We start from the raw sequence: 16,158 nt of genomic DNA on the forward strand, positions 1-16,158 counted from the left end.
GGCCCGAACAATCTATTTCAAGAGAGGGCTGCAACAAATGGCTCTCCATATTAGGATGGCGAGTCCATTCTTGATATTACTCTGTCACTGTACCGGCCTGTATTAGTTTCAGTAGTTTGTTTGTTCCTCGGTTGATGCATGTGGCATAATAAAGCCCTCTGACTCGAAAATTGTTGGGTAAATTACAGTTTGAATAAATCTTTTCACAATTTTGAATGCTATTCTCCGTTCCAAAATAGTCTGCATGGAATGTTCTCTGAGAACTGTTTAGGTAAACTTGGCAATCTTTTCTTTTAGATTGTCCTTTGTCAGAAAAGGAAGTAAACAATTGTTTCGAATTTATAATAGGATGAGTCAATGTATTTGTAAAACTAATAATAATGTGGCGTGCTGTTGTAGAAAGAAATGAGCGAGATAGCAGGGGGAAGTCGAGTACTTGTGAGAGAGATAAGTTGAGCGTAGCCCTCTAGTAGCCAGCGCGAGAATTATCTCCACAATAACGTCATTCGTTAACTCTCCAACGCTTTCAATCCATCATTGAGCTCATTTCTTTCCACTCTGAGAAGAGAATGTTTTCTGCCAAGAGACGTGTCACATGTGCGTCACACTATTAGTCTCAGTGGCAAACTAATAATCTCGTAAGACCTCTCCTGATAATTCCATCATCGATCCAAAAACATCTAAGCGTCACTGTTCCTACTTTTTCCACTCGTTCAGAATTATCGACAATGAACGTATACGGTCATCCAGATTTTTCCTCGTGTTTGACACTCTTGCGACCATTTTTCAACTTTTCAATCCAATCATGCTGTGCTAGTAGCCTTCAATGGTACACCCTCCGACAACAAAAACTGAATGCTTTCTTGCTGCATTTCTTCAGTGCCAATGAGAATAGGAGGGATTGCCATTAACTTCGCGATTGGAAGTGGTGGAAAATGTTGTAATCTACGTTGCAATGGCGAGAGAAAAACCACGTCTAGTAGTACTTACAAAACAAAAAGTGTAACTGTAATTATTGGCCTTGGTAGCCGAACGTGATGCTGGCGCTTTAAAAGTAATTTTATTCTAATTCTTCTGGAATGCTCCGAATATCCCATACTTATTTTCTATTTGTTCTATAAAGTACGCTCAACGCAAATGTCAGTCTTATCCCAGACTTCAGCCACACCTTTCAAATAATAAATCCTTGTCGTGGTATTACGATAACGTTAATGTAGGCGGCGAGAATCAGACGTCGCATCTAAATAGCCAAAATGCAGGGTTCTGTTTAAATTTGCGATAACACTGCGTACAAATATTTGTGACCAAATTACACATGATAGGATCGAAGACTAGAGTCTAAAACCTAATATTCTGTTCATTAAAATTCAGAAGAAAAATGTTTTCACTTCATACATCACCTCAGAATTGAGGAATTTTTAAAAATTTGATAATATCAACTTGGAAATATTTGGAACCTAATTACACAAGATAGAATTGAAAATGAGTGTCTAAAGCTTAATGTTCCGTTGATCAAAGTTGAAAAGAAAAATGTTTGACCTCACAATTGATGAATTTTTTTTTTAATTTGATAATATCATCTTAGAAATGGTACCGTCGTTTAGGAAAGCACTCAATACACTTTTAAAGCTAAGTCTTGATACTTTAATATGGTTTTTTCGAATTTCATCAATTTTCACATGATTGTAAAGAGATTCTTGTCACATAAAATATCTATTTTACGAAAGCAATATTAATTTTACTATTTCTTCCGATAACTCAAATATAAAAGCACATATTGACCAGTCGATCGAGAAGGAAAAGATGAATTTATTAGCCTAAAGGATGAATTTGTCTCGATGCAAAGAAAAGCTGTAGAATCTAATTAAGAGGAGAATAAGATACGACTCAAGATAACGAATTGCAAGGAAAAAAACGGCGACAAGTATTGAAAGAAGAAAGGAAGTCGACGAGAAACGATGAACAATGAAGATGTTCGATAAGGGACATAGCAACAGGATGTGTAAGAGGAGAATGGCGATCGCGTCATCGTACGCGATATTGTGATACTGTCAATAGAAAAGGATATCCAAAGAATCTTTAGAAGACTGAAAATGTATTTGGAGGAGAAGACACTGACGATGTACGAGAAGACAAAGGTTATAAGGTTCAGAAGAAGGAGGGGAAACGATAGGTATAATGAAAGTACAATAGAGACGGGAATGAAGGAAGATTGAAGAGCTAACAGGATTTGTGTACTTAGGATGCATGGTGAAAAGCAATAAAGAGCAAAATGTGAGGGATCAAGAAAGGCGTGGGAGTGACAAAACAAGTACAGGGAACAAGAAAGTGTAAGTTTGCAGGAAATTGGAATCGGAGGTATGCGTAGTGATACGGATCAGAGATCTGTGTCTAGAAAGGATGGGATAGAAAGAATACAAAAGAAGTTTACAGGATAGGCAATACGGGCAGGGGTTGAAAGATGCACCCCGAAGTTGGTAAAGAGAGATAAGTTGGGAACCAGAGCGGAAGGAAGAGCATGGAATTTCGAAGAAAAGAAAAAACAAACTGGTTAGGAGACACTAAAAGGAGATTAAGACGTATTTAGAGGATAAGAATAAACACAGGCGTAGAAAAGGAGAAAAAAACATGAAAACATTCTTAAAAGAGGAAAGGAAAAAATGTTGAATGGGCGAAAATCGAAGGAATCTAAAGAAAGAAATATAAGAAAAATATCGTACGTAATAAATATCTGCCATCGTAAAATATTAAAAAAAGGATGATCAATAAAGGGGAAATATCTATGCTTGAAAGAATAGGAAAAGAGATTATGTGGAAGACAAACCGGAAGAAAACAGACCATTTACTTGGAAAATACGAAGTTAAAGTAAAGAGACGGAAAAAGAAGTTTTATAAGCTCAGTAGTCAATGTCGAGTAATTTTTAGTTAATTCCAAACCTCACTGATTATGCTCGAAGCTTTAAAACTTTCTACAAAATGAATACAAAATTATGTGGTTCTCGAAATAGAATGAATATAAAAACACTTTCACTGAATGTTGTTGGTAAATCAGAATGAACATTAGAAAGTGTGTATAATCGACATTTAACGATTAACGAGTATTTAGAATAACTGATAAGGCAAGTTAAAATATGCAGTCACTGAAATTTTCATACTCACGGTTATTTATGCATAGAATGTACCAAAGAGAACCAAAGTTAAGCTTTCGTCTTTAGTTTTATTTTGTTTATTTTTATGATTCTCAGTTTCAATTGATTTAGTAGATTGTAAGTTTTCGAAATTATAGATTGCGCAGTAAATAATGGATAGAGAGAAGAAAGCATGGGGCAATTATAACTCACTAAATAAAAAAAAAATAAACATGTAAACTGGAAGGATTAAATAAAATAAATAAATAATAATACATACACAAACAGAGATAGGATCAACTTTCATTGTTTATCAGCATAAAAAACACTCGATACACTATGCTACAACTGGCTATTACAAGTAAAAAATCAGCTGCTATTGGACACCCGTGCAAAAAGCACATTAATATGAAAGTTGTCTATTGGATGAATCGAAGAACGAAATAACAAAAGTAACAAAACAAGGTGAAAGTTTCTATCGATTTACTTGATTGATAGCTGAAAAGAAATCACTAAAAGAAATGAGATTTTTTCTGTACGCAGAAGTAAAATTATTAACTACACAGGGACTAATAATTTTTCAGATTAAGTCTTTGTTAACGATACCAAGACTCGAATTTATATAAAGGATCAGGCCACGAGTGAAAATGACATATCAGTAAATCACGATTAAGGTAAAATAGAATTTATTATTTACGAACATTCAAGTATCTAAACACACACATGATTACACACTAAACGAGGATGATGTGATTTTACGATGATGTCAGGATCCCGATGCGGGACATATAAATTTCAAAGGTCCTTCATGGCTTTTTGTCGTCGTCCTTGTACCAATCCTCGCTGCAACAAGAGTTATTTTCAATTTATATTATAAGCTGTCACTGGAATTATATACGATTTTTATCCAGCAAAATGTTAGGTTGAAATTATTATGATATCTTGAAAGTTTGTTTAAAAAGAATTGTTTCGATTTGTACGCACCATCCGGCGACATTTTCAGGGGCGTCGCATCTTTGTTGCTCCTCGTTGTAAACCGTGCCATCGCTGCAGCCTTGTTCGCGCGGAGTTACGCCATTGAGGCAGACATAAAATTTCTGACAATCGTCCGGATGAGAAAATTTAGGGTGATCGACGACCATTCCTCTAGTGTCGACCTGACTTTCCTTCGGACACTCGAATCCGTCTTTTAACTTTTTATCGACCACGCCACAGCCCTGAGTAAAACAATTAGTACCATAAAATTATAAAACTATAAAATCTTTGTCAAATTCTACGCGTATGAATAGACTATGGATGTTTATGCAATTCTTAAAAAGGTACAAAATGCATTTAATACACAAAAATATAAGAAATACGAATTATAATATTTAGGGGTTGAGGTAACCCTCTATAAAATTCCCATTTCATTAATACCATTAATAAAAATATGAATTTGCATAGAGATCCGCAGCCAACTTATAAAAGCTTTTGATCTTCGATGTTTCGATGGTTTTTTTAATTTTCTATCTTTCATTATTGGATGAAATTCGATCCCAGCGCTGGCTAATGGCGGACAACAGGCTCTTACGAAACTTCGATAGAGATAAAAATTCAACCTTTCACCGAGAAGTTACCATATGTCAGGGACTAAATCGAGAATCAGTTGCAACGTAATTTATCAACAGTTGAAAAATCATCGATATTAAAGAAATGGTAATGAATATACGAGAATTACAAATAGAACGGGTTAGGAAGAATGAAATGGCTGTCCATTACGATCATCGACAGGGTACGTCCATAGCACCCGCAGCCGTTTCCAGATACCGTTAATTAATCAATCAGCAAACTAATAGTTACCTATTAAATCGATTAATTATTCGGGTGAACATAATTGTTACAATTACAAACTACTAACGCATGAGGATAGAACGATGATCGTTAAATCGCAATTAAACCAACCGGGTGACTGAAAGAAAGAACTATCAATATAGTATATTGTACGTATCAAACGTAGGATAATTATTTACTTCGCGACCGGCGCTGTCGGGCCAAACGCAGGTTCCGCTGTACTCGTCGAAATGCAATCCAGTGGTACACGTGATTTCTATGGCCTCGCCGTCGATACAATTGTAAAAGATGTTGCAGACAGATGGATCCGGATGGGCGAAGAAACCATTTCGTCGCGGACACTTCTTCGTCGGTTGAGGCGGCTCTGGGAAGGTCAGAGAGTTATAACGGGAATTAAAAGCACTTTCGCTACCTATCGTCATTGGATCCTGTATGTCAAGGACACAAACCGCAAAAGCGAATGACACGTGTAACGTTCCCGACTCCGGAGATCTCGATTATATTCCGGAGCGTATATTTCCAATATTCGATACAATCGTTTCACAGAAAAATATTAATGGTATTAATACTTCTCGACGAGTCTGACGTAACATTTTTCTTTTTAGTAATTGTGGCTGCACGATTGGTTCAAATAAATTACGATTCAATATTTTTTAACATAAAGTTAATTATATTAGAACATGACACTTTGCCCTTGGTTCGATCTAATTTATAAAATGAAAAAAAAATTATATATATGTATATATGTATATTAATTGAATCACTAGGGCAAATTTATATTCGAATAATAGATACAATGACCAATATGTAGGAGTGTACTCGATCGAATAAATATTTTTATTTATCCCCTGTAAACTATTGCGAATTTATCTTCTTTTCGAATTTAGTTGGAATTTTTTTTATCTGTGATTGCTTGCATCGAGTGAAACGTTCGATCAAAATATTGAACCTTGCTTACATTGCTACAATCTACTCGAATTAATCTTTTATCACAGCGAGCCATACACGTTGAAAACTCGTCGGTGTGGCTGCTAATGCAGGAAGCTCGACACGATTCTTAATGCCGTGGAAAGTGAAAATTATGATGGACTCACGTAGTTCGAGCCGATCTCCGCAGTCCACGTTGAATACGTGATCGCACTTGTTGACTTTACGATTCAGAGGATCGAAAACGAGTCCATCTGGACAAAGTTTCTCCGTTGCAATGCCGTCCGCGCACTCGTAGAATTTGTCGCATTGTTTCGGGTCCTCGTACTGGCCATCTTTGCTCGGGCAATTTATTGCACCGTCTAGAACATCACAAAAATCATATTTTTCCAAGACTTTTCTTCACCATAACTTACACAAAATTATATAATAGAATATTTACAAAAAAAATCAATTATAGTCCAAAAGGTGTCTGTAATATTTTAGAAACAATCTGTGTCGTGTTTAGGATTACAGAATACAAAAATAACGAAACAATATTTCGTAAGAAGTGTATTTTTTCCGTAGAAACACTCAAGAAGAGAATATCAAGCATGAAATAAAACTTTCTTCGAAGGAACGTTTGACAATTCGTACAATTTATCGCTTTGTTTCGGGTCCTCGTACTGGCCATATTTGCAAAGCAATTTATTGCACCGTCTAGAACGTCACAAAAATCATATTTTTTCGAAAACTCTTTTCACCATAACTTACACAAAATTATATAATAGAATATTTACAAAAAAAAAATCAATTATATAGTCCAAAATGTGTCTTAAAATTTTAAATTTTTAAAATCTGTGTCGCATTTACGGTTTTCGAATATAAAAACAACAAAACAATATTTTGTAAGTATCCCATCGAGTCATTAACGCTAAAATTATCAAAGCAATCAGAATGATCCATACGTACTTTCTAATAAAACTTGTAAAAGATTAGCTCGACACGGATTTTCGAAAATCTACCGTAGTCTTCTATAAGGGAACAAATACACATTTATTTGCATATTTATCGTTTTAATTCCTCTGGTAGAAATAAATACACCGTAACTGCGTCGAAGAAGAAAATATCAAGCACGAAATAAAAATTTCACCGATGAAATTTACCAATTCGTTTCGCTTTAAAAAATTCGAGAGCCCGAAGCAACGAAATAGCGTGGAACAAATTTCAGAAATTTCTCCGCGCCGTGGGCAGCGTTCGCCTCGATATACCGGAAATCAATGCCACGCTTCAAGAGGCATATAAAGTAGCCCAGAAGCGCGATAGCAAACGCGAGGTGGTCGAACCCACTCTCGACTTCTCTCGTCCCGTTTCACGAATCCATAAGTCGATCTTATTGTTTTGTTTCTTTATGTAATTTATCGGTACTACGTGTGTGCAGGGACGATTACCGCCGCGGCTACTTATGCAACATTCCCAGAGCAGTAGATCTGACATTTACGCTTTAGAAAGTTTGTGTGCTCCGCCGCTGTCTCTTACGCACTCCCCGCGCGAAATTAATACCCGCTCCGGAGACGGAACGAACAATTTTTATCCGCAGGATGGACAACGAGTTTTCAGATATTCAAATCGTTATGAAATTTTACCGGTTTTACGCGACGATTACGATACCGGAAATTTCTGTTGCATTTTAGAGGCTGCGTTGCAGACCGTGCCAGAACCGAAGAGAAAGTCCCCGTCGTCCGTTTCAGTGAAACCGTTCTTTTTCTCCTCGCCGATTACCATGCACTATTTTTCCTTTCGATCGAAAACTTCTGGTAAATATGGTCTGGGTTGAAAGAAACAAGGTCTGAACAATTTTCTGATTCGTACAAAATCGATTCCATCGATTATCGAAAACCTCGTGTAAACGTCTTTTCATCGAAAGCGTAAAACTTTTCTACTTTCGTGATTTATAAATTACGAAGAAAGTTTTGAATATATTTTCTGGATTTTTAGTTGTTTCACGAGTGAAATTGTACTTACGCGTAATCGCTGCAGCAAGCAGTAGTGTTAGAACGGAGGTTCTGATCATTTTTGTTTTCTCGTACTTTCTGTCCAAATCACGGAATCACTGGTCACTGACGAGTCGATTGGAGAGTATGTGTTTTGGTGTCCCTTTGAAATGCTGTCCCCGTCGCGAAACACTGCAGCTCTTCGGGATCTCGGCACAGGGTATACCCCATTGGTCCCCACTACATCCGATGTTTCTTCCCCACTTTCGCCGCGTTTTCATCGATGGATAACTGTCTAGAATCGAGATTAATCAGAAGGACCACGCGCTTTTACCCGTCGTTCTCTCTTCTCTCTACGGCCGTCGTTATTTATCTTCTTCCTCTTGTTCGCGGTGTACTCTCACTTCGGTGTCCTTCGCTATTCGCGGAAAAATTAAAATTACCACGATCTCTATAAACGATCGTCGCGGTCTTTAAACGTTTCGTAATGAAAGTAATTGTGAGACTCGCGGTGGCAGCCTTTTATACAGCTCGATAGAATTTTCTTTTTATTCGATAGATTAGTCGGAAATTTATTTTCAACGCGAACATTGTCCTATAATGTTCCACTTTATATCGCAGAATTTATATCAGCTTTTATCGAACCAAGAATCATGTTCTAATATAGGACACTTTACGTTAAAAAATATTTTTAATATTTAACCACAGAATTCATATCAGCTTTTATCGAACCAAGAATCATGTTCTAATATAGGATACTTTATGTTAAAAAATATTAAATCTTAATTAAAAAGGCCAAATGAATCATACTCGTTGAGAAGCATTGATATTGTTAATATTTTTGTGAGAAACGATTGTATCAAATATTGGAAATAATGACCGTTCCTCATCACACCACAATTTTTATCGAAACAAGAGTCATGTTCTAATATAATAAATTTTACATTAAAAAATATTAAATCTTAATTTATTTGGATTCGAATTATTTAAAAAAAAATATTAACCTTATCTTACTCGATGAGAAATATTAATATTATTCACATTTTTGTGAGAAACGATCGAATGTTACAGAATTTATAAAACTATCAACATCTATCAAACCAAGGACAAAATCATATTCTAATAATATATACTTTATGTTAAAAAATATTAAATCTAGATTCATTTGGACCAATTTTACAGCTACAAAAAAAAAAATAATATATCAAACTCAGTGACAAGAATTAATATTATTAATTATACTTCTCGTATTAATCTGCATTCTATTTAATAAAGTAGTTTATATCTAAACAATAACTGTAGAGGCAATCGACCTTTCAAAGTTGAACCTTGCTAAAAATCAAGCAAAATAAAAACATTTACATTGTATAATTGTTATTTGAATCATGAAATTTTGTATTTAATAATGATATAGCATACATCGTAAATTATGTGGCGTTAAAGTCCAATTTGCAGAAGTAATTAAAGAAGGTAAAAGTGAGTTATGAATGTCGTCGTTTACACAAAAAGTGATTAATGTTAACTAATCCAGTTTCGTTATTACTGCGTATAGATTGGACCGTTAATGTTATCGTTGAAAAAGCTTCGAAGTAATGGGGAGATACGCGTATTTTGATAAGAGACTTTCGTTTCGTTACATAAAATCGCCTCGAATGAATAATTATGAAAGCGACGCTAAAATGAATTTATTATCCCGAATAGTCATCGCGTTGCTAATTCACCGTCCAACCGAGTGGATTTCGGAAGCGTTTCCCGTGAAATGCGAAGAACTTTCTGACTTGGAGCACTTTCACTGCTGCACGGGAAAATTCCCGTGACAACGCGCGATTTGAATCCATTATTCAATCGCGAAAAAGTAGAGTACTCGCGCCAACGTTACGAACACGAAGTCGATCGATCTGATAGAAGACAATCAACGATAAAACTTTATTTTATGGCGTAACGAAACTGTAAACAAATTCCAAAGCGTTACATAAGAGGGTCCAAACGATCTAGTAAAACTGCAGCTCTAATTGAAATAATTTACACGATAGCTAACAAAATACTTGGCTTACGTATATTTCTGTTGTGAAAAGTTTGATTTATGGTTATCTACGACGTAACTAGACTTTCAAGTCTCGATAAATTACTTCCTTCGCGGAATAAAAGGTGATCGTGTTAGAAAGAGTTTTATTCTCCAGATAGTATAAGTCAATGAATAATAAAATCTACATGGGTGTTTAGGCTTAAATCTACGAGGGTTTGGTGCCTTTTCTTCTACTGTGGCCACCGGTAGGTTTTGGTTTTGGCGGTGGATTTTCTAACGCGTCCAGTTCCTCGTCGGTTAGCTGACCTTTGTACCAGTCTTTGCTGAAATTTTATTAAAATATATAAATAGAAACAATTTTTGTTTCTTGTACGTTTCATCTTTAACGCTAACGCTACAGTCATGCTGTATCTATTTGTACCGAAGAAATGTATAATGGAAAAAAGTGCTTAATTCATTTTCTTACAAAGAAACTATTTTTGAATTTATAAAAATTTAATCAAGTAATTTTTTTACTATTTTTATTAGAAACTACGATTATTTCGAGCACTTTGATAGTTCTAGCGTTAATCTTGTTTTTATTTACCATTCGGGTACTTTTCTGGCCCAGTCGCACTTTCCTGTGCGTTCGTCGAAGGCCTGCCCCAATTTGCAACCGTTTCTCCTCGGTATCTCGCCGTTCACGCAAACATAGAAATATTGGCAGTCCTCGGTGTCAGGGTATCGTGGATGAGTGGCAGCGACAGAGTCGTCAACCTTTGGACAGGTGAAATTGAAAAGTTCCCTGGAACCACAGCCCTTCTTCTGCGCCTCGTCGGGCCAATTGCAGATACCAGTCTTCTCCGAGAAGACCAGACCGTCCGGACAAGTGATCATATTGAACTTCCCCTCGACGCAGTAGTAAAACGTGATGCATATCCGAGGGTCCTCGTGGGCGAAGTATCCGTGCATTCTTGGACAATGCGGCGATGGTTGTGGTTTCTCTGCAATCGTGTTCGTTTCAACATTGTAGCATATATAATCTAAACTATTCCATAGAAATATTCTTCTTTCTTTGATGGAATTTGTCGAAATCAGAAACTATAGAGATCGAACAAATTATAAGTTTAGAGGTCAAAATAAAAAATTGAAACATTTAACTTTTTCCAACGAGAAAGTTATAACAACGTTGGGTCATAGTACGTTTTCATTTTCTTACTTTTCCTCGAGAGTAGAGTTCGTAATAAGTGCCCTGGGCTTAAGTGTGAATCGGTGAATGGCAAGGATAAGACCAGGCGATTAGACTATGATTTAGGCCTGTAGCCTATCTAGCAAATGTCATCTTACACTGCTTGAAATAAACAAGATTATGGAAAGATGGAATAAAGTTCAGGAGTCTTGCTTAACTCGTTGATCTATGCAATACTTTCAAATTGTTTATCAAATTTGGACGCTACGTCCCTGCAAAGAAAATCTAATTTAAAATTTAATTTCCTTCTATTATCTAATCGACAAGCTCTAATACAAATGATATGGTCGAGGTAAAAAATATAAAGTAATATATGAAATACTTAAAAATACAAAGAATTATTTTATATTTCACAGCAACGAAACATTATCAAGTTAATTTATTATCGACAAGAGAAAATCAATATTAACATGTTAACTTCCATACCAAACCTCTCTGAATTTATATTTACAGCTTCTATTCACTACTTCCATACCAAATCGCTCAAATTGTCCACAAAAACGAAATTTAGATTTTAGACAATTGCTTTTAGACTAGTAAACCCACAATTTATCAATAAATTAATATTTACAGCCTGCTTAAAATTCAAGAGTCCTGTCTAGATGTATTTTCTTCAACGTTTAATTTTTAAAATTAATTTTTCTTGACCCAAGACAATACTCACGTAATTTTGGCCTTTTGGAGCAGTCGATTCCGAACGGTAGATCGCACTTCTCGTGCTGGGGGCTGAAATCGTTGAACACCAGACCGTCAGGACACAGTTTCTCGGTGAATTTACCATCCCGGCAGTCGTAGTATTTGTCACACTGTTCGGGGGCAGGGAAATAACCGTTGGGTTCAGGACACTGGTCCGAAAGTTCCTCCTCGTCCTCGTATTCTTCTTGCTCCGCCGAGGCAGACTGCTGTTTCTTCTGCGTCGGCAATGACACCTTTCGACGACTCTGCTCCGCTGCCTCTTGCTTCCTCGTCAATGCAACGGCAACGCCTGAAAACCAATCGTTTAATTCTTATTATTCATCGAATAAACTGTCAAGAAAAAAAAATCAATTCATCTTCCACTTATACTTATTACTAGACTGCGGATGTTTATGCATTTATGGGGAATTTTAATTCTCAAGAAACTACAGAATGCACTTAATATGCAAAAATATAAGAAATACTTAAAGTAAGATACGAATTATTATATTTAAGGGTGAGACAATCATCTACAAAGCTTCCATTTTATTAATTCTATTAATATAAATATGAATTTGCATAAAGATCCGCAGTCTACTTATTACAGTACATTTGACGTTCAGCTGAGCTTTATTATGTTTCACTGTAAAACAACTGTGCTTTGCTCGTTTAAGAGCATCTAAACGTTACCATTGGCGCATTTCTACGTAGTTTTACCAAATAATGGATCCGCCATTGCACATGTACGCCAATAATACAGTTACAATAATAACAATCATTGTTCTAACTATAATGCAATGAAAACAAATGCATTCGACTGCTACTAATTGAATAGAAGTGACAGCATTTGACGTTTAGCTTTTATTAAATTAAATTTAATAACTTTTATTTATTACAGTAAACAAACACATGTGTCGATTTGTTTTCAAATTCCATACATTGTTTTAAGTCAATTATTTACAGATTGATATAACAATTGTTCACGTATATACAGTAGAACCTCAATTAATATTTCTTAGTGTCTGGGTTAAGTCTGGGTTTACAAAAGAAACAATAATAGAAGAGATAGTTTGTATAATTATACAAACCAAAGAACCACGTCTGTGTAAAGTAAATTATTTACAAATCGATATAAGAATTGTTCACGTATGTACAGCAGAACTCCAATTAATTTTCCTTGGTGTCTGAGTTTACAAAAGACACAGAGATAGAAGAGATAATTTTTCTAATTATGTTAAAATAAATTTCTAATATTCATATACTCAAAGGAGCTTCCCCAATCGAATAAAAAGTCTCTCTAGCGGATGCAATAAGGGTTCTTTCATGCAGAATCCGAGCACACGAGCGACGAGACAACTTCCAACGTGAAAACTCTTCCGCCTGCTCGTGTGAAAAAGCTGTTATTGCTTTCAGGAAACTCTTAAGTGGATACCATAAGGTCTGCTCGATTCTGTATAATCCAAACGAAGCGTCAACTTATTTTCCTAACTATTTCGAATTCATGCTGATGCACGATGGTTTTTCCGTCGCGTTAATCTCTACCTTGTTTGCGACTGATTTTATCCTCCTTTGCCTATTTTCGTCGTCGAAGGAACTCTCTGTTGGGAAGCTGAATTTATTTTTATATTCTTTTCCCCAGCGGAAGGCGTGGTAACACAATGCGGATGTGTTCCCGTCGGTGGACGAGAATGACAAACGAATGGAGGAGGGATGGAGGGGAAAAAAGTGGAAAGAGCAAGAAATAAAAACGGTGAACGGCGAGAGAGGGTCAACTGGTCGGAGTGTTTTCAAGGCGTTGCGACGTCTTGCGTCCCTGAATAAAACGCCGGTCGTACGTAAACGCCGGTCGACCTCGCGAACGGAAGAAAGCGAGAAAGTGACCGGGCTCCCGTGTATCTGATCGGCCAGAACTTAAATGTCGTGTAATCGCTCGGACCTGTTAACTTTCCAACACTCTATATAGATTTCGAATTATTTTTGAAGATCCTAGACAGGTTTGCCTAGCCACGGATCACCATCAGGCTGTGTTAAAGCGTCTTATCTGGTCTAAAATAGAGCACAGACGTGGTCCTCTTCGAAATGCTTCTTAAAAACAATAATACGATGCTTGGAAACTGGTCTAAACGTTGCATTGAATGTTTATATTACTTTATATGGTCAATTTCTATTAATACACGTTCACAATATTAAATAGTCTTTTTTGAAAATGTTGGCTATATATTCGATTGTTAAAATTAATAAACGCTTTTGTATTCTAAATTGGTCTCAAACTGATCAAAACGTTGAATTAAATTGTGTTTATATTACTTTATATGGTTAATTCCTATTAATACACGTTCACAATATTAAGTAGTCTTTTGAAAATAGCACAAAAGCACAAAAATACCACTTGCAGAGAATAAATTTCGACAACCGGATTATTAAAATTCGTACCATGTAATCCAAACGAAGTGTTATCAGCACTTTTCTCAAAAACACCATAATTTCCACAATGTCTTAAATTTTTAAATATTCCCGTAGGTTATGTGATACACAATATAATGAAAAACAATAATATTGTTCGATTTCGAATTTTCAAACACTGTTGGAACCAGAATCACTTGCGCCCGGGGGCACCGCGCATGCGCAGATCTACGCCATCTTGTTTGCTCGATTCTAACGTACACATAAAAAGTCTACCTAAAGCTTATAAAAATTTCGTGTATATGATTGAAGATATCTTTTCAAAACACTATTTTTTAAACAGGTGTTAATTAACAAGTAACCATAATTGCAACTCAAGATGTAATTAACCGATTTGAAGCTATGCAAATATAAAGTACATCTATTGTGTAATATTATTGTATGTTGAAATTTCTATAGTTACTCTATAATCATGCTGTAAATTTTTATTAATAATATTCTTTTAATATTCATTTCTTTGAAAAGAAAATGCTTGAATCGTTTACACCATTAAGCAACTACGCTTTTCACGCCCTTCGATACAAGAATTTATATTTCAAGAACAAACGGTCATTGATACTTGACAAAATTGACACAAGTACCCAAAGCATGCACAAATTCTGTACAAAATGTTTAATCGATTGGACTAATATTTTGTCTACAATAAATTTGCAAGTAAAACTTAAACTTTCGCTCTTCGGACCAGGCTATTATTTTAACATGATAATTATCTAAATTGAACGAGTTTGCAACGTTTGAATTTAGTGCACCGAAAAGAAATTAACGGTGCCCAGTGGAGAGAAGAAAATTGTTTAACGATACTAGTTTCCATTGCTGGAAAGCGAATCTCGTTAACAGCTATAATAAACTCTTTTGTAAATCTGTTTTTAAAGTCGCGAGCCCACACGTGGCCTGGAGAAATTAAACTTTCTATAGAAGTGTAAGGCGAACTGATTTCTCAATAACAAACGATGGCGTAAGCTCGGTCGTGGTTAAGCAAAGATCGTGTCTCTACGTAGAATGCATCAATAAAATCCATCCGTGAGTCATGCGAATTCTATGAGATACTTCGAACAGTATAACACCGTGTATTGTATCCGAATAATTTCCATATTGAGTATTCGTAGCATTATAAACAATTGAAACTGTAGTCGAGTCGTGGTGCAATTATTAAGCGAAGTAAAACAATACTTCGTGCAAAGGTCATCTTATCACCGATCGTCGCTCGTCTACCATTCGAAATTCCTTTGTTCCACATGTTCCATACATTCTAAGCAGTAATTTTACTTTCACTAATGTACGAGAGCGTGGTCGGAAAAAGAAGAGAAGTTTCAGGCGTGCACGCGATTGCAAAATCGCAACCAGTTCGGTAACCCGGTAAATGTATGATTACTCACCGAGACAGATCAGTAGACAAAACACCTCCGTCTTCATCCTGACGGAGGACAGGATCAACTAGGGGGGGAATGAGGTCTTTTCGTCGTGTCGGTATCGAGTCACGGTTCTTCGAACGTGAAGGAATTGATGACTAGAGACTACTGGGCCCCATAGAGAGGGTCCCAGAGCCTTATATGCAGCCCCCACTTTTCCCTCGGCGAGGTTACAACACTCGACGACCGCGTAGAACCAAACGAGAACCATTGCTCTTCTGCATACTCGTGTACTCCGTTAAAGATGCATCGAGTTAACTGTACATCGAGATGGCCGACGTTCGCACTTTTTCAGCGCGAACTGCACCGATGAAAATTTAGACCACGTCCGCCATTTGCATTCCTGGTATTCTCGATCATCAATCTTTTGATTTTACATTTTTAACAATTATTACTACATTAATTCATCGAATCCTTGTGAATTTAGTAACAAGTCTCGCGGTCCCACCATCCACCAGGATCTCTTCTGATCCACAGTTTCCTAAGTTCGCCGTAGATC

At 36.2% G+C, this 16,158-nt stretch overlaps 2 protein-coding genes across 2 annotated transcripts; both read right to left on the reverse strand.

Moving 5' to 3' along the window:
• Positions 1–3,934: 3,934 nt before the first annotated feature.
• Positions 3,935–7,938, reverse strand: LOC122400751 (protein obstructor-E). Its single transcript, XM_043402377.1, has 5 exons — positions 7,890–7,938; positions 6,053–6,247; positions 5,138–5,322; positions 4,113–4,345; positions 3,935–3,971 (listed from the first exon to the last, which is right to left on the reverse strand). Exons 1-5 carry the CDS (start codon positions 7,936–7,938, stop codon positions 3,935–3,937), a joined length of 699 nt encoding a protein of 232 aa, XP_043258312.1.
• A 2,132-nt stretch (positions 7,939–10,070) lies between these two features.
• Positions 10,071–15,755, reverse strand: LOC122400764 (protein obstructor-E). The gene is made up of 4 exons (XM_043402398.1): positions 15,627–15,755; positions 11,777–12,097; positions 10,471–10,867; positions 10,071–10,207 (listed from the first exon to the last, which is right to left on the reverse strand). The coding sequence occupies exons 1-4, from the start codon at positions 15,661–15,663 to the stop codon at positions 10,090–10,092; spliced, it is 873 nt and encodes a 290-aa protein (XP_043258333.1). The 5' UTR covers positions 15,664–15,755; the 3' UTR covers positions 10,071–10,089.
• Between the last annotated feature and the right edge of the window lie 403 nt (positions 15,756–16,158).

Source organism: Colletes gigas, unplaced genomic scaffold (assembly GCF_013123115.1).
Source record: "Colletes gigas isolate AHSC1104 unplaced genomic scaffold, ASM1312311v1 Colletes_gigas_Sc00020, whole genome shotgun sequence".
NCBI lineage: Eukaryota > Metazoa > Arthropoda > Insecta > Hymenoptera > Colletidae > Colletes > Colletes gigas.